Source organism: Miniopterus schreibersii, assembly GCF_964146895.1.
Source record: "Miniopterus schreibersii genome assembly, chromosome: 4".
NCBI lineage: Eukaryota > Metazoa > Chordata > Mammalia > Chiroptera > Miniopteridae > Miniopterus > Miniopterus schreibersii.
In genome coordinates, this window is record NC_138105.1 from 38,266,438 (window position 1) to 38,286,009 (window position 19,572).

The 19,572-nt window shown below is 39.9% G+C and overlaps 1 protein-coding gene across 1 annotated transcript; it reads right to left on the minus strand.

Moving 5' to 3' along the window:
• Positions 1 to 10,274: 10,274 nt before the first annotated feature.
• MGARP (mitochondria localized glutamic acid rich protein) lies at positions 10,275 to 19,082 on the minus strand (the record flags this gene model as incomplete). Its single annotated transcript, XM_081135418.1, has 4 exons — positions 10,275 to 10,702; positions 12,378 to 12,471; positions 15,153 to 15,256; positions 19,001 to 19,082. The coding sequence occupies 4 exons, from the start codon at positions 19,080 to 19,082 to the stop codon at positions 10,275 to 10,277; spliced, it is 708 nt and encodes a 235-aa protein (XP_080991544.1).
• Between the last annotated feature and the right edge of the window lie 490 nt (positions 19,083 to 19,572).

Consider the following 19,572-nt stretch of genomic DNA (forward strand, 5'->3'; position numbering starts at 1 on the left):
AAGGATCGCAAGCCTGTACCGCTCTTGGGATACTTTTGACTCGTCCTTATACAGGATTATTTGTGCTGAAGCCTGGTAGATCTTTCTTTATCCCCATCTCACATTTAACATTTTTGAAACTAAAGCAGGAAATTACTTCAAGAAAATGCCTGGAAGAAAATAAAATATCTTCAAACCATTCAGAGAAAAGGAATTTTTTAAAATTAAAACTTGCTTCCAGCTGGCCATGGCTCAGCAGCTGAGCATCGACCTAGGATCTAGGCAATCGGGGTTCGATTCCCGGTCAGGGCACATGCCCGGGTTGCGGGCTCCATCCCCTGTCGGGGGCGTGCAGGAGGCAGCCGATCAATGACTCATCACTGATGATTCTATCTCTCTCTCCCTCTCCCTTCCTCTCTCTGAAATCAATAAAGATATATTTTTTTAAAAATTAAAATTTGCCAAAGAGGGACAAAGCAAGTAATGTTTCAATTCTTAAAATTCCAAAGAGAAAAACAACTATTATCCCTCTGCCTACGCTAACATAATTAGACACCCTCTCACTGAGTTATTTATCATTAGTATCTGGGAATACACCAGGACGCTCTCTGCCCTCCTATGTCCCAGCAGGCCAAAGGAGGGGGAGAAACAGCTCTTTGTGTTTTCTGGCCGTGGAGGACACTTTGGCTGTCACTTGTAGCTCTGCCTCTAAGTCTGTAGTGACTGGGGAAGTGCCTAGCTGTTTTTATCTTTTCTTTGTGTGGAGGCTGCTGTAGGGAACCAGAAATGCCTCCCCCCAAATGCTATTTATTTGTGTTTTCTGGGTCCCTTACAGAGTTCTCTGGGACTCACACAAAGAGGCAGAAAAAGAATTCTCTGTATGACTTTCATTAAGTCTTAAAATTTCTAGATGTAGTAAGTAGGGCTCATTCTCATTGTAATTGAATGAATCTTCATAACTGTATTTCTTTTCCATGGTAAGGAAATATAATATTCATGCTCCTTTAAAACTAAAATTACAGCTGAAGTCAGTGTAGTGAGTGGTTAACTTTGAGTGGAAGGTTTAAGATGCTAGAAGAGCTTATATTTAATAAATTATTCATGAATCTACAATTATTGCCTCTTCTTTCTGCCCGTTTTTACATTTCCTGATATTAATTTTCACAGAGTATGAATGTGACTTACTGCAAGTTACTGTAAATACCTTTAGAAGTTCAGAAAGGTAAATACTGTAAGTAAATAACAAATGTAAAATTATTCCTTAATCATCACTAACTTGAAGTGTATATGTGTCCTAGCACTGTCTGTATGCTGTAGGGCCAAGCTAGTGAGCATTTTGTGTCCTTATGCAGATGGAGGTGTCCTGCCCTTTCCTGAAGTCAAAGAAATGTTTTCTTCTAAAAATTTTAGAATTTTTCTCCACACTTTGAAATTGTTGACCCATTTGGAATTTTATGTGTGTACATTGTGAGGTAAGGGACTAATTTTGTTTATTTTTCTATGTGGATACCCGATAGTCCCTATACCATTTACTAAGTTCATCATTTCCTCACTGACTTCTTTTTTTTTTTTTAATTTAAAAAAAATGATTTTAGAGAGAGACGGAGGGAGAGGGAGAGATAGAAACATCAATGTGGCTGCATCCTCATGCCTCCTACTGGGAATCTAGCCCAAAACCCCGGGCATGAGGCCCAACTGGGAATCGAACCAGTGACCTTTTGGTGACTCCCAACCAACTGAACCACACCAACCAGGCCCTCACTGATTTCTAATCAGCCATAATGCTCCTTTCCACATACTTACGGGCTTTCTCAGCCCTCTATTCTTTTCCATGGGCTATTTGTTTATCCATCTGCCTATACCAACTATCTTAATCTCTATAGCTTTATAAGGATTTATATGTAGTAGGGTAAGTCCCCCACCGCACCCGCACACACAACTTCCTTCTTTTTTAAGCATATATTTTTAACCAGGTATTTACGTCAGACTGCGAACCGTGGGGCCTTGACTAGACAAAACTCACCGACACAGATATTCCTCACAGTCCAGATGATGGCCAACTGCGTATGCTGACAAGAGTGTGCGAATTCTGCTTTCAGTTCATACTGAGTTATGAGGAAACAGGAAATTGACTTTTAAGGAGAAGCAGAAAATATTACTAAAATCAAAATAGCCAATAGGTCCAACAGAGTTAAGACAGAACCCTGCTTCAATACCATTGCTTTCATGGGTAAATCTTTCGGAGTTATCATCAGACAAGAAATGTCTTTGCAAGAACTTGTATAAGCTCTCATATCAACTTTATTATAGTGACTTGAGTTTTGAAAGAGTTTTAAGGAGCAATATGAAGATGTTGGGTATTTCTGCTCAACTTTCAGCTTAGGAGAAAGCCAGTCATTGTTATGAAGAGTCATGTGTAAATACCCGGGAAATAAGCTCTTCGGGAACAGTGAAGCTACAATAATGCGAGTAATTGCACCGGAATGTGCCTGCAGCGACAGTTCTCATGGAAATTGGTTAGTGTGCTGAAGCTGACAAGGCTTCCCAGAGCACTGTTGAACCAAACCCTATGCTTGTCCTAGACTATTCACAACGATATGAGGGGAAAGTGTCCAGATAGAGACCTGAGCAAGATATCTATAAGTATATGCTTTCTTTTAAAAAAAGTACAGAAAGTAATCATAGGAGAGTTTTTGTCCTGTAGCCCAGGTAACCTCAAAATGGAGCTGGAAGCTCTTTCCATATTAACTGTAAGGCAATCAAGTGACAGATAAAAATTGTATTCAGAATAACCGGTGGGCTCTGTACTAAGAGAAGAAAACTATAAGCTGATTTCTTTATGAGAAAAACAATTTTATATTTGGAGATTGCTTCAGCTGAATTTCAATGTAAAGCAAGAAAATTCTGGGTTTGCATTAGAAGTTATAATTATTTTAGTGAAGTTAGCAAGTTACTTCCCAGGAAATATTTAGGTGGAATCCTATGGAATTGCTATTTCTTTAGGTAAAAAATGGCTGCATATCAGCAGTTTCATACAGATCAACTCTATAAAATGGGCCACAATTCCTTGAGCCTTATAATTTCACTCAACAAACATTTATCAAGGGCCCCAATATGGCTTTTCTTCTCAGGCAATTCCCACTCTATTCAGAAAGCCTAAAACATAAACAAATAATTGAAAAACAGAATGATAAGTGCAATAGTAGGGTAAGGTACAGAATGACACAAAGGAAGGTGTGATAGATTCAGCGCAGTCAGCCGAGGAAAGATGTTGCAAAGCAGATGGTGTTTGAGCTGAGGAATTAGAAGCTGAGCCAGCTGAGGGATGGGAGTCTTTTCAGGTGGAGTGAACAACGTGTATAAGATCCTTGAGGCATAAAACAAATAGGATGACAAGTTCAAGTAACAATGCTGTTAAATCATGTAGGCTGCCTGGGTCGTGGGGAAGGGAGGGTGGCCGGAGGCTGCAGGAAAATGGGAGTAAAGACCGAAAATAAGATTTGACAGGTGTGTTTCGTGGAGGGCCTTGAATGTCATACTATTGAATAAGGATTTTGACTGTAAAGTAATAACAAATTTAAACATCTTCAGTTGGATATTGGTGGGCTAGTGAAAAGTTTTACACAAGATCAACACAAATAACAAGATCAACTTACCACTTTAGAGGGATAACTAAAGTAGGAAGACTTGCTAAGTACCTATAGGTAAGAGAAATGGAACCAAAATAACAGTTGGAGACAGTTTGGAGAGGAATGGGAGGAGGGAGAGATGTTACGGTAGTAAATTCAAAAGAGCTGGGTTCCAGAATGTTTGCTACTATTTGAGGTCTTTTAAAAATATATACTATTTTCCTTAATGAAAGTTCCATTTGACTAAAATAACTGGTTTGTGGCTTTGTAAAACCTGTTATTCTAAATCTCTTAACAATAGAATAAAATCACCGCATGATAAATTCAATCAATTACTACCTAATCTAAAGATGCATTTAAAAAATCATTCTACTTGGTCATTCTGTTTGGTTTCTTCTTGAGACATAACAGGTATAACTGCAGTCTGCATAGAACCTTCCTCTCCAGAGGAGATTCTTTCCCTGGCTCTGAATGAAAGCACTTTTGATATGTGAGGAGAGATTCTCGTTCTTAAATGGGGAGTAATAATACCCACAATCTTCTCACCTTCATGTCATGATGAAGGAAAAAAACAAATTTTCTTTGTTCATCCCAGAAATCGATAAGAAATAATCTCAGAAAATAAAGCTAAGTTTTTATATTAGCTTAACCATTAATTTGGTCAATGATTACATAGAAGTATATATCCATGTGAAAAATTCAAATACTAACATTTAACTTTCCAAATTCCTCCAACTTATTCACTAAAAACTTAGTGGAAAAGATAAATAAAATAAATCTTTTCTAGAAATTGTTTAGAGGGATATTTAACCAGGAGAAACATTATATAATGTGCTTGATTATAATGGACAGTGTTGCTTCTGGTCAACAGATGCTATCTGACAGGACAAATAGTTGGCACAGAAATTATAACACATTCAGAAACTAATCTTTACTGAATCCGGCTGCAACTCTCAAAAGCAGGCTTAAAATGCACTGTCCTTTGTAATAGAAAATTTAGATTTTTTAAAAAATGGACAGAGTAGTTACCTCAGATCCATTGTTCACGACTGTGGCATATATTTCTTTCAACAATTAAAATAGTTTAAATTTGAAGTGATATTTTGATTTAATTTTAAATTTAAAATAATATTTAAATGTTGTCGTCCCAAAGAATATGTGTTGAGTTTTTCTAAACCTAGTCTTCCTTTATATCCCTGCCCTCATCAAGAGAAGGAACATGGTTATCTGATTCTGCTGCCAGTTTTTAGCTTTTACAATGGGTTTCACATCCTGGGTCCAATCCTCTATCCTACTTTGACTTTTTTGACGTGTTTTTTTTTTTAATTAAAATCAGTCAATGGTCTGATAATAAAAGTGCTGCCAGTGGAACACTGTTGTTAAACTTGCATTACATTTCTTGTTAAAGTCGAAAAAGGTTAATAAAATATACGTTGCTTTTGGACTTGATAGCTGCTGCTTCAAAGGATTGTTTTCAATAAATATTGCATTTTAAACAGGGGGGAAAAACACCTTCGGTATGCAGTCACATTTGGCATTTAGTAGTTCTAAAAAAGTCTTCAGAAATGGCAACAATTGGCCCGGAGGTTGAGCCAAACGAATTCCGGATCCACTGGGCACAGCTTGTTCTTTCTTCATCCCTAGAGGAATGTGAAATGCAACAGCACAAATCAAGTCTGCACCAAATTCCAAGTTAAGTTTTATTTCCTGACTATCTTAACTACATATTGCTGCTTGAACTGCCTCATTTTCGTGGCTTCATACGCAGCCATCGTATTTGCTCAGTTATGTGGACCAGCAGTTTGGTCTGCGGTCAGCTGGGTGGTCCTTACTTGCTCTTGCCTGGGCTCACTCAGGCGGCTGCAGTCGTCCGGCATCAAGGCAGGAGCTGGAGGGCCTAGGACGCCTCACTCATGTCCCCAGGGTCAGTGCCAGGTGCAGGTGGGGCTCCTCTCTCCACATGGTCCCCCATTCTCACGGAGGCTGGCCCAGGCTTCTTCACACGGTGGTCTCAGGGCTCCAGAGTACGAGAACCCTCACATGTACCCTCACAAAGTCACTTTCACAGCATTCTCGCAGATCAGAGTAAAGGCAAGCCAAATTCAGGGGGATGGAAAAACAGTCTGCATCTCTTGATGGGAAAAAATATAAAGTCACACTTCACAAGACTGTGCATACAAGGGAAGAATTTGTGGCTATTTTCTCCCCCAATTCACTACACTAACAATGGCTCAAAATTCAGAAACAACACAGAATTTGATTGCCTAAAAATTAAAAACCTCTTGCACTAAAAAATACCATAAATAAGATGAATGACAAATTGGAAAAATATTTATAATTGATATGATAGACAAAAGTTACCATCTCTGGTACATAAAGAGCTTCTGAAAAAATAGAATAGGAAAGTACTAACATCAAAAAATTCACTAGAGATGTGAACAGATGATTTGCAGAGAAAGAAATGTACATGGACCTTAACCAAATGGAAAAATAATCAACCTCACTCTTAATAAAGGAAATGCAAATTAAAACTACACTAAAATATCATTTTTCACCTATTACATGAGCAAAAATCCAAATGCTTGACAATACACTCTGACAGAAAACAGGCACTCACATACATTGCTATTTTTGGAGTGCAAAGTGGTATGGTTCTTATGTTGCAATAGCAAAAGTTACACATGTATTTGACCTAGCAATCCCTCTTTTAGAAATCTAACCCAATGGCAAAAATGCAAAAATAAACAAACAAAAAAACCCATTTACATGAAGCTATTCATTGCAGCAACATTTGTAATAGCAAATACTAGAAACAACTCAAATGTTCACCAATAGGAGACTGAGTAAACCATGGTACCCATACATGGAGTTCTATGCAACTATGAAAAATAATGAGGACTATCTCTATGCCTACAATAGAGTCATCTTCAGGTTCATAGTTAAATAAAAATAAAAAAAACAAGGTGGGTAACTATATGTACAGTATACTACTATTCATCTAACAAGGAAAGGTAACAAATATGTACGTACATAGTGTATACCAAAATATGGGAGAGAAAAAAACCACAAAGAGGTAGGAACCAGATGGAAGGAATGAAGAGAAAAGGTAGACTTCTCTGCATATATCTTGTTTTATAGATTTGATTTTAGAACCAAGTAAAGAGTTTACATCATTATTAAGAAATTTAAAATAGTCTTAAAAGGTAATCCCTCAAAAACAATATGAAACTGTGATTTGAGTTACAGCAAAACTGCACAGAGAGGAACTGTTGCGTGTGACTTGGTGTATATCACTGTATATACACCATAGATAAAAAGTACTCCAAAAATAAATTCTGAAGTGTTTCTTAGTAATTTTAATGAAAACATCTGTTATTTCCAGACTGAAATTTGAGTGTTGTGGGATAAATTACTTGAGTAAATATATTGGTGTCTTTGAGATGCAAATTTTTGGAGTAGAATAGAAGGCGGATTGGATTAAATAAAAACCCCATGGTCCTAACTTTGAACTGGAAGTACCATTATAAATTCTTGATGTATTTTATCTTTAAAAAAAGAAAACAAGAAACTTCTTAGCTCTGTCTACTAAAGGCCTAGGTCTGATAGCCAACCCAGGAGCAGCAATGGACACCTCTTAATCATCCTGATTGTAGTTTAAATACTTTGATCCTTAAATACTACAATCATATCAAAGGGAAGCAGGGCTCCTTAAAGAAATAGCTGACTTCAGGTCTGGGGTAGGATACTTACATCTTATACCAGAAATCAAGGGTGATGTCCAGGGCTGCAAGGGTTGAGTCGAAAGAATTCAGAAGCCCACTTGAAGAATCTCCCACGTGTCAATGATGGAAACTTTGAGCATTAATAAGGATAATAACTGCAATTGATTGACGCTCATAAATTATGTTTAAATACTGAGTTTATAATGATGCTATAAAAGAATGTATTGGTCGCTTATGGAGAATGCTGGAGAGCTACCTTATTGTTTTGAAAACTGGAAATAAAAAGAAAGATCCAAGTGTTTATTCTATCTTTTCTGTATGAACTGCACCTCACTGTAACCAAACAGTTGGTGAAAGAAGTTTCTCTTTAAAGTAGTCCTGCTAATACATAAACAATGATAAAATTACAGTATCACTATTTTACAACTTCTAATGAAATAATGGGTAAATAACTTCTAACATCACAAAGAGAGAGAAAACACAGACACGTTAATCTCCTGCTGGAAGTAAGAACACCATCTATAAAGTTTCCCTGCCAAAACATTAAACCTGCCCCGTGCTGTGCCTCAGTGGTTAGCATCGACCCATGGACCAAGAGATCACTGGTTCAATTCCTGGTCAGGGCACATGCCTGGGTTTTGGGCTCCATCCCCAGCAGGGGGCGTGCAGGAGGCAGCCCATCGATGATGTTTCTCTCTCATTGATGTTTCAATCTCTCTATCCCTCTCCTTTCCTCTCTCAAAAATCAATAAAAATATATTTTTAAAAAAACAGTGCCCTAGCCAGTTTGGCTCAATGACTAGAGCATTAGCCCTCGGACTGAAGGGCCCAGGGTTTGATTCCAGCCAAGGGCACATACCTCGGTTGCAGGTTCAATTCCCAGCCCTGGTCAGGGTACTTGCAGGAGGAAACAAATCGATGTGTCTCCCTCACATTGATGTTTCTCTCTCTTTCCCTTCCACTCTCTGTAATAAGCAATGGAAAAAAATATCCTCCGGTGAGGATTTTTTAAAAAACACACATACAAAAACATAAACCTAACTCTGATTAAACCTCTTCTAAATACTGTATCAACTTATACATAATACAGGGTACAGGAACATGTTAAAACAAAAAATATATGTTGTAATAACCAAAACCCAGACTGTGAAAAATTCTATGGATCAAATGACCCAGTTTATTCAAAAACTAAATTGCAAAAGGGAGATGGAGGGGCAACCTATAGAAAAGGGGACTTAAGACTATAATGACCAATTGCAATTTGGGGACTTTAATTGTATTCTGATTAAAAAACCAAACTGAAATGGGGGGGGAACCCTTATGAGGCAATTGAAATTTGATCACTGACTAATTAGTAATAGTAGAAAATTGTTATCGTTGTTGTTTTTTTATATATAGTCAGTGGTGGTGGAAGAAGATAAATGAGTGGGACTGTGAATACCAGGTTTGCCAAAAGTTGAGATCATTAGTAAATCTGCATGTAGGCCACATGAAGATTCCTAATGCTGTTCTCTCTACTTTTGTTTGAAATTTTCCACAATGAAACGTTAAAAAGAAAAAAATGTATTTAAATTATTATTTTTTTAAGATGAGGAAATTCTTCTCTTTGAAAGATTTCTGCTGGACATTATTGTGGCTCAGTAAAATACCTAGAATTGTGGTGATTCATCATGTAATTATGAGGAAGGCCAAGAATAAAGACCAAGCTTTTTTTTTTTTTAATCCTTGCCTGAGGATATTTTTTCCCTTGCTTTTCAGAGAGAGTGGAAGGGAGACAGAGAGAGAAACATCGATGTGACAGAGACACATCGATTGGTTGCCTCCTGCACATGCCCCCGCCAGGGCTGGGAATCAAGCCTGCAACCGAGGTACCTGCCCTTGGCCAGAATCAAACCCGGGACCCTTCAGTCTGCAGGCTGACGCTCTAACCACAGATCCAAACTGGCTAAGGCAGGACCAAACATTCTTGATAACAGAGCAGGATAACAGAAACAGCCTGGCTCTTGGCAAGTGAGCCAGAGAATAAGCCCACGCTGGGGCTGCCCGACCTCTGGATAGCTAGTTGTCTAAAATGACAACTTCCACCCCTAACCAACACTTATAACACCTTCACTTCCATTACTTTTCTTTTAAACACTTATCAGTATCTAACATACTATGTAGTTGTCTTATTGTTTTATTGTTTGACCACACTCTAGAATATAAACTGGGGAGGGTATGGCTTTTCATCTGTTTTAAAATCCTCACCACTTAAAACTGGTAGGTTACAGGCTGTCAGTTAATGTTTGTTGCATGAATGAATGATTTCTGGCACAAAGCGTAAGTCCTTAATATACACTGATTAAACGGAATTAAACTGAAATGGAAAATATGAGCACAGCCCCCATGTAATATAGATGGGAGAAAGGACACATATGTTGCTGTATGCAGAGTCCTCCTTAGATTACATGATTTCTTGCATAATATTGCAATGTCCACGTGATGTTATATGTGTGTGTTAATATATACTGTATTATTTATACACATACAAGTTGGTGAATAAAAACATAAGCACTGAAGATTTTCCAGTTTTATTTAAATGCGTTCAGATTGAAACCCGAGAATCTTGATTTACACACAATACAGTAAGGTGAGGCTACAGCAAAATTAAAGCGAATGCAGGTTGTATAGATAGCTCAATTCCTATGATATACAACTTAAATCCAAAGATGAAACTCTTGAAGCTCTTTACTGCGATGTCATATTCTGACCTCAGGGGCTAGAAAACTTCAGACACATAACATCTCAAATGTCTCAACCCTGAAACCTTTCAGTAGATACCAAAAATCTGTAAGGCACATTAAAGTTTTCTAGAAAAGAAGTCTAAAAAAAAACAACCAAACCCACCGCTGAGATGGTTAGAACTACAGAAGCGCCCAGCAGCCCGGCCGCCGTTCCCGCGCGGTCAGCGCCCAGCCTCGGGCCCCGCGCCAGCGCCCGCGTCTCCCCGGGGCGCGTCCCCAGCGGCGGGCTCCGGCTCGGCTGCGGGGGCTTCTCCCTCCAGCTCAGCGCCTTCGCCAGAGCTGCCGTCCTCGGCTGTGCCTTCATCACCACCCGCGGCGGCTCCGCCGGGAGCTGCCCCGGGGGCCTCCGAGGCGGTTTCGGCGCCGACCCGGGCGGCCGCGTGCGGGGCCTCCGGCCGGGCTCCGGCGGCTGCGGGGCCCGCCCCCCGGGCGGCCGCGTGCGCAGCGCCGGGACCCGCGGGGGCCTCCGCTGGCGCCGCACCCGCCCCAGCGGAGGTTTCTTCAGCGTCCCCCTCCTGGGCTTCGGCTGAACGGGCTTCAGGGGCTTCTGAACTTGCTTTCTCCGCTCCCCCAAGGCTCTCCTTTTCACCTGGAAGATTTAGTCCATTAAGCAAAGTATGAATGGAAAGAGCGTGGGAAGGCAGTGGAGCTGTGCGGTCACTTAGAAAAACGGGACAGGCCCTGCCGGCGCGGCTCCGCAGTTAGCATCGACCTAGGATCCAGGAGATCCCCACTGGATTCCCAGTCGGGGCACTGCCCGGGTTGCGGGCTCCATGCCCAGTAGGGGGCGTGCAGGAGGCAGCCCATCAATGACTCCCATCACTGATGTTTCCATCTCTCTCTCTCTCTCTCTCTCTGAAATCAATAAAAACATATTAAAAAGATATTAGACAGATCTCTGTGCACTGATACGCAATGGTCTTCAAGGTAGACTGTTAAGTGAAAAAAAACAAGGAAAAGAGCAATGGATGCAGTTTGGTACTCTTTGTATTAGGACAGAAGGAGGGTAATATACCTAGATAGTTACATTTGCAAAGACTCTCCTCAGGAGTATTTAGAGAAACTGGTATTATTGGTTGCCTCTGGGAGAGAAAATGGAGGATCTGCTTTTCTGTAAGCTCTTTGAACATGTTGAACGTAAAAAAATTTTTTTTATGTGTATTATTTATTCAAATACGAAGAACGGGAAAATAAACAGCCAACCTATCATGAGACAGCATGGAAAAGTAGCCAACTTACTAGCCATTGACTCTGAGGAATCACCAATTTATTCTCAACCTCAGTTTTATCATCTGTAAAATAGGGATATTAGTGATAACTCACAGAACTATTGTGAGGACTGATTAAAATACTGTGTATAAAGGGGTTTAAAACCACTAAAACACTATGGAAATACTGCATTATTATTATAACAATCAGCCTTCTTATGATTATATTTAATAATGCTTACTAATGACATTCTGTGTCATATTGTTGTCATGACTAAAAGATTAAAACTGGTCCATGAGCAGCTATTATCTCTATCACCAAATAGTGATCACAGTAATTGATAATAATAGTATTATAGTTGAATTGGAAGAAAGTGTGGTTTAAGCAAGCAGTTTAAGGCAAGAAATATTTACTTGGGTGAAATGTAAAGTTTCTGTTCCTGTCCTTGCCGTTTTATTAATCAGATCAACTGGGGGACTCAACAGACATGACTGATTCTACTAATGTCAAGTGTACTTTGAGCAAAGACACCAAATGGCCTTAGTCAAAACTGAAACAAAAATTAGTTTTATGCTTTAAAAAAAGAATGAGGGAGTCCTGGCCAGTGTGGCTCAGTTGGTTGGAGTATCATCCCACATCAAAAAGTTGCCAGTTTGATTCCCAGTCAGGGCACATACTGGGGTTGCAGTATTTTTAAAAATAAAAAAATAATAATAATGAGGGAAGCTGCTGAGAGGCAGATACTAAAATTATGCCTGCATGAATGGGAGCCTGAGTAGGGGAAAAGTAATATTACCACACAAAGAAGTCAAAACTGCTGGTCAGCAGTATAAATGCAAAACTACTTCATTTATTAAGTGCACTCATTCAAAACATATAACAATATTCTTTAGGTCTGGGTTGGACTTTTCCTTTTCGAAAGTACTCGTACCCAGAGTCATTCTGGATTAAGTTAGTAAGAAGTCAGAAGCAAATAGTGTTCATTGCTAAACTAAGATGATGAAAGTCAGAGCCTTAAGGAAATAATAATAATAATAATAATAAATTCACTTTACCTTGAAGTGCCTGTAACTCTGCTTTGGTTTTTTCTTTCAAATTTGTTATATGTTCAGTGTGCTTCACTTGCTCTGATGTTACTGTCCTGTAAGTCTGAAAGCAAATGTGTGCTTAAGTTTATTTCTTGAGCATTTTTTCATCATGATTTATATTCATCATGCCAAGTTCAAAGGTATATAAAATTCAAAGAAGAGAAAGCAATACACATTCATCTACTCTTTTATTTCCTTTTTGGAAACTTTTGTCATTAAGTAGAATCCATAAAAAAGGGGTCAAAGATAACCGAAAACGTGTCCAATAGGTAGAAATACAAAGATAGCTTATAGGACCAATATGCTGAGCCAGCACCCTCAAGTCTTAGTACACCAATGCTCACTGAACCTGTGCAGAAGTTCACATCTCTGAACTGATCAGCAGCCATGTCCCAAGGGATATTAGTCTTTATTGTTCAAGGGGCTAGAACACGGGTGAGAAAAAAAAATTAAGCAGAACTGAAGAGATGGTGATATTAAAATAATTCACACTCAGGTGTGGCCCAGAGAACCTAGCTTTCTCAAAACTAACATAGTCAAGCACAGAGTAGAAGAAAGACCTTTTAGAAGAGAGGGCCTCAAATTTAGACTTTGGAAGTTATTTCCAAATGATATTATTTGTTTATTAAACATAAGCATTTAAAATATACCATAACTTTCATAAACCAGTCTGGCATTATGTTTTTTAATATACACAGACCCTCAAATAATTGAAATGACCTAGGCCTTTCTCAGATTCTAATCTAAGAGTCCCTGGTAGTAGATTTTACTTGGAAATGAAAAACTGTTCCTGGCTACTGAGTATCTGTGGATTCAGTTCAGAGAAATCTAATATAGAACTTATTTTATTACAGGACAAGGAAGGGGAGGGGAGGACTAGCATACAGGTTTTCCAGTAACTTACATTCTGTATCTCCTCCTGAAAGCAGCCTAAGATTCTTGGGAATTAAGGCTTTTGACATTTAAGATTAAAACTACATAATCTTAGAGGTAGAAGGGGACTTAGAGATCGTCACCTGTCCAACTTCACTCCCATGGTGAGAAAACGAGGCCAGACAGGGCTCTCAGGATTAGCCAGTTTATAATCTTCCAGGTTAGCTTTTGCAAAGAAAGATTTAGCAGACAGGAGAGGTTTATGTCTAGCACTAGTAACCATAATTAGGGGTACAGTGATACCCAGATGAAATTAAGTCCTGCAGCTTCCCTCATAATCGTATGGCCTAGCCCAATATCTATTTTTCCAGTGGCCTGTATCCAACTGTAGTAGCCCTGGGCAGCAAATTCAACATTAAGCAGTAGAATAGAAGCAGAGGGATCTGAGTATGAGTGAAAGCTGGTAGGTTAGTGGAGGGCCATAATATATATGGCACGTTTGAAGTTTCCCGGCTTCTTGAAGATTAGAATATGTATTTAGAGTCGGCCATCTACGTAGTCCTACAAACTGCTCTTAGTCATAACTAAAAACTCCGTTATTTCTATAGAGTTAAACCAAAATGTAGTGATTATATGTTCTTATGGTTTCCAAAGAACTTATACTTACTCTACTTTTATTCATAATGAAGAGCTTTCAATTTAGAAAGTTTATGACAGAATGGGGAATGATTCAACAGGCTTATCTTACTTAACTCACAAATGTTCCATTGTTTTAGCTCCAAAATCACATTATTAAAAGCTTTCTGATTGTCGGGGGGTGGTGTGGGGGTGGTGGGGATGGTGGGGTAGATATGGGACCATGGAGGAAAACTTATAAAACTTTATATATGTCTATTTTTAAATTTTTAAAGAAATTATGATTGTAACTTTTGAAAAACAAGATATAAAACTAATACAAATCTGGAGACAGTAAAAAAGATTGGGGGAGGGAGGAATGAATAAGTGGAGCACACGGGATTTTCAGGATAGTAAAAAGACTCTGTATGAAACTGTAATGGTGAATGCATGTCATTATACATTTGTCAAAACCTATATAATGAACAACACAAAGAGTGAAGCCCAACCTTAACTATGGACTTTAGTGAGTAGTAATGTATCAATATTGACTCATCGGTTGTAACAAAGGTACCACACTAAAGCAAGTGTTGATAGGGCAAAGCAGGGACAGGGGCGAGAGGAAGTACATGGGAGCTGTCTGTACTTTCTGTTCATTTTTCTGTAAAAAAGAAAGTCTATTAATTTTTTAAAAAGTTAATCCTTCAAAACAGTTCTCATTAAATGTTAATAATAGTACCTACCTTATAGAATTATTGTAATTATTAAATGAGCCCTATCACATGACACTCAAATGTCAGCTATTATTTTTATTTATTTATTTTTTTTAGTACAAATTAGGTTATTGCCAATGTTTTTTTAAAAATATATCTTTATTGATTTCAGAGAGAGAGAGACAGAAACATCAATGATGAGTTGTCATTGATCTGCTGCCTCCTGCACGCCCCAGACTGGGGTAGAGCCCACAACCCAGGCATGTGCCCTGACCAGGAATCGAACTGTGGTCTTCTGGATCCTAGGTTGATGCTCAATCGCTGAGCCATGCCCGGCCAGCTATTATTAGTAGTATCTATAATAACATTGTTTTTATTGAAAGTCACCCATATTTAGTGGTATTAAGAAATATTGATTTTATACTTTAAAAAGCTTCATAATCTTGTTATTTAATCCCATATCCTGACCTTAACATTGCTTTGAGTTTTACCATAGGTTGTAAAATATGTGAATTCCTGAACACTATGGTTAAACACTTACATAGTATCCACCAGCACTGACCGTGACACCTACAACCAGACAGTAGATCATATTTGATCCAGATAATCCAGGAAACTTGTTAGATGACATCCAGCGAAGAGATGCTAGGAAAACAAGTTTAAACACAGTTAGCTTCACCACTTAAGCAAAACTATTTAAATAATTATGTCTTTAAAAAAATTTCTGCTCAGTGAGCCTAGAATCTATTAACATCAAGTGACTTTAGCTTAAGGGAATATGGTATTATGAAGTATGGTAATAATTCCACTTGACATTTTCCCAATCTAATTTGACAAGTACTTATGAAACCTGTCATTTCGATGTTCAGCACCATGCTTTTCTTGGAAGGAGTGCAGGCATGGATAAGGAGAAAAGTACTAAATAATTTTAACTGTCAAACAAGATGCATATAAGCAAAAGAAATCCATTTACTGTATGGATTCCACCTCAGGATTTAGTGGAAAAGATTATTTTTTTCCAAAAAAGGAATTAAATATATTTGTACTTAAAATTTATATGTTAAATAAAACATGTATGTTGGAATATAACACACTTCTATAAATCCATAATACAAATGTAGATATATTTTTCTACTAGAAAGCCTTTAGAGTGGGCAGTGAGAAGCTTTTCTAAGGTAAATGTTGCAACAAGATCACGTCTGAAATAGAATTACAATTCTGTACAAACTAACAGAAATAAGTAAAAGTGCTGTGTTCTTATACTTAAATGTGTTTACTCTGTAGTGCTAGAATTTCTATGTATCACATTCCCTGGAACTGAATTTTTATAGTAGACTTGGACCTAGAAGGAGCTTAAAGTTCACAGAGCTCAAATTCTTTATTTTACAGATAAAAATGTAGAGACATTTATTTATCCATCAATAAGTACAGCTGAGCATCTATTATGTGTTCAGCATTCTTAGAAGCATTAGGATTAACTGTAAATAAGACACACAAGGTTCCTGGCCTCAAGTAGCTCATAATCTAGGAAAAAGGAACAGATGTTCAGACATATAATTTCAGACAATAATTTCAATGCAGTATGACATATGCTGTCATAGATGTAAGTAGAAGCTGCAACAGCATGAAAACGAAGTTAAAAACACACACAACTCAGCTAGTTGGCTCAAGGTAGCTGTCGCTATTGAAAAGTCATGAGCTGAGTTTTGAAGGAAAGCGGGACTTTGTCAGATAAATAAAGGAAGGGAAACTGCACTGGAGGCAGAAGGCACAACATGTGGTATGAGTTGTGTGACTGGCAAAGGGTAAAGTAATTTGATGTGGCCTGACATAAAGAGTATGGGTGCGGGGGACTAGTAAGAACTTACGATTTGCAGAGGGCACATCTTAAGAAATTTGCACTGATTACGAATCTTTGTAGTAGTACAGTTGGAAAAAATCTGCATATATGTTCTTAGTTTGAATATAAATCACCATCTCTTAGAAAAAAATAGTTTCCCTACAAATGTGCCCCAATAGGCTATGATAAGAGGTTATGGCATTGACTTGCAGGGTTTTTATTGGTTTAAAAATACATCTGCTATTAAATAGGGAACATGTAAGTCTTATAGTTGTCTACCAGACATAAATATCGAAAAGGTTTTTTAAATAGGAATAAATAAATAAAATTATTAGAGATTTAAGTAAAGACTTAAATACAATTACAGCAAAGTTATTTAAAAGAGCAATGAAATGAGAAATAAATATTCAATAAGGATTAATTAGACAAATTTTAGCATATTCATACAATGGGAAACAAATAGACATTATAAATTTTCCAGAAGAATATTTACTTACTTGAGAAAATATTGCCAACATATTAAGTGAAAAGTTATATCAAAGTAATCTATACAGGACTATCCCAGATTTGTGGGAGCAATACGAATAAGGGAAAAAAATGCATGGGGGGAAAAAGGTGTGGAACATTATATATACTAAAATGTAAATAATGGTATTCACTGAGCAGTAGGATTACAGGTGACTTCAATTTTGCCTTTCTGTGTTTTTTCCCCAATGATCTATTATAAACCTAAATTATTTTTTCATTAAAATGTTACATTTTAAAGGAAAAACCAGAGAACAAAATTTGATGAGGCAGTCACAATGTTATCCTTCCATAAAACTGAAACAATTTTATTTGTCATCAGTGGAAAGAATCAATAAAAGGTTAACTGATGGCCATGACTGAAGCCAAATGTCCTGTCAATAATAGTTCTACAAATACACAAGGAAACCAGTGCTACAAAAAACTGATTCGGTGAAAATTAGACAAAGGCCCGTACTGCTACAACCAGTATTGATAACTACTTATTTAGAAATTTTAAACCACTTTTCTTTTGCCTCAAGTTGGAGAGGAAATTATTTGAAAAATGTGCAGCTACAAAAAAAAAAAAAAAAAAAAGGTGCGAGATGACCAGGGGGGATACAGACAGATAAGGGCTCCAAAGGCCAGGTCAGCGGTCTCATCTTTTTCCCCACCCACACCCCCATTACAACAGGCCTTTGCCTTTAGAAGTTTAAGATGAATGGCTTCTCCCATTTCATCAGTGAAAAAAAAAAAATTGCTCTACCTCACTCAATGTAAAGATCAAGGAGAACGAAGACGCTTTATTTCCGTTACTTGTAAGGCAACTTCTTCCCACCTGCATTTTATGAGACGAATAAAGCTAGTTGGACAGCCCTCCCTTGCCTCCCACCACCATCAGCAGCACAGGCCAAATCGAAGTGAAAAAAGCAAATTGGCCCGTGGAATTTTCCGCGAAAGTCTCTCTCTTTCTCCGGCTCAAATGCACAAACTTGGGCTAAAGCTGCCTGACAAGCCTTAGGGAGGGAAGCGACGTGAAAGGAGAACTGAGAACTTTCCACGAAGTGGCCTAGGAGCAGCCCCCCAATCGGAAAAGGGAGGGGACACCGATGGAGACTAGGAAAGAGCGGGCGGGGGCAGACCCGCAGGGTGTCGCGAACCTGGAGGTGCTGACGGAGACGCCCACGGCCACCGCGAGCACCTACGACGTCCCGGGCACTGTGCTGGGCGCTTTCAGTGCCTGTCAATTAACAAGCTTCCAGCTCGCAGTGCAACTAACCAACCCTCACAGGAAACTTCTGAATACGCTCCCTTGCCCCATGACTTCGCGCATCTAAAGGTGAGAGATACACAGACGTCCGAGGCAAACAGCTGGACAGCTCCAGGTCTATTTGCAGCGCCAAGAAAAGTGCTTCGAAGGCACTTCCTCGCCCGGGGGATGCCAGGGCCCAGGCTCTCGGATCGAGGCTGCCGCGCCCGGGCCAAGTATTGAGTTTATTTACTCCAGAGCCTTAACCACCTTCCACTCGGTCGGCACGCTCTCCTGCACCCTGCCTGGCTCGCTGGTCGGCGCCTACCTTCCCCTCAACCCCGAGCCTCTGCTTCCCCTTGAACTTGGAGAGCGCATAGGTCCCCACAGTAATAAGGGGTAAGCCAAGCGTATGTTAACCGAGCACTTTTCTAAGTGCGTTAACTACACATTAATCCATTAAAACTCAACCACTATAGCTCCCATTTTACAGATGAGGAAAGTGAAGTTACTTGCCCAAGATCAAGATTCGAACCCAGGAAGTCTAGTGCGGATTCAGAAGCCGCGCAGGAAAGGTTCCCTACTTTCAAAGTCTCCAAGAACTTCGGGGAGTCTTCCCTGCGACCCTCCCCCACTTCTCCCCACCCCCCACCCACACTCTGGCTTCCGCTGCTCCGGGTTGGGTTGGGCCCACCGGGGGCGGACAGGTACAGGGGCGCCCGCGGGATGCGCGCGAAGCTCCTGTCCTCCGGCTCGGACCGCGAGGGAGGCGCCGGGGACAGCGCCTGGCACTCACCGTCCTTCCGGAGCGGCGCGGGGCTGGAGGGCGCCCTCAACGGCAGCGCCAGGGTCTTCGAGACAGCCCTGCGGAGATACATCCCGCACACTGCCCGCCGCGCTGCAGCCTCTGCAGCCCCGGGCTCCGCGGAGCCGGGCGAGCCGGGTGAGCCCCGCCCCGGGGAGGGGCGCGGACCCCTGCCCGGCTCCGCCCGGGAGGCCGCCGGGGAGGGCAGGGGTGAATCGCACCCACCGTCCTCCCTCACCCCAGTCTCCAGGCTCTGCTGCTTTCTTCGAAGTCCAGGAAGCTGATGGAGGCATCTCAGAAAAAGGACGAGGGACCGAGAAGTCGCTGTCACCTGCCTGCGGTACTGTTGCGCTAAGTGGAATTCGTTAGCGAAGGTTGGAAGTATTTCGGGGCTCGCACCCGGAGTAAGACGTACGCTTTGGTTACGAGGCCGGATGAAGTATGAACCCACTTTATCTCACGCACTCTCTTAGCTCTCCTAGGAGTGGAAAGGGAGCGGGGAGAGGCTAGGGTAGCCCTAGCCTTCCCTTAGTGCACTGGGTGGTGTTCAGAACCGTTTAATC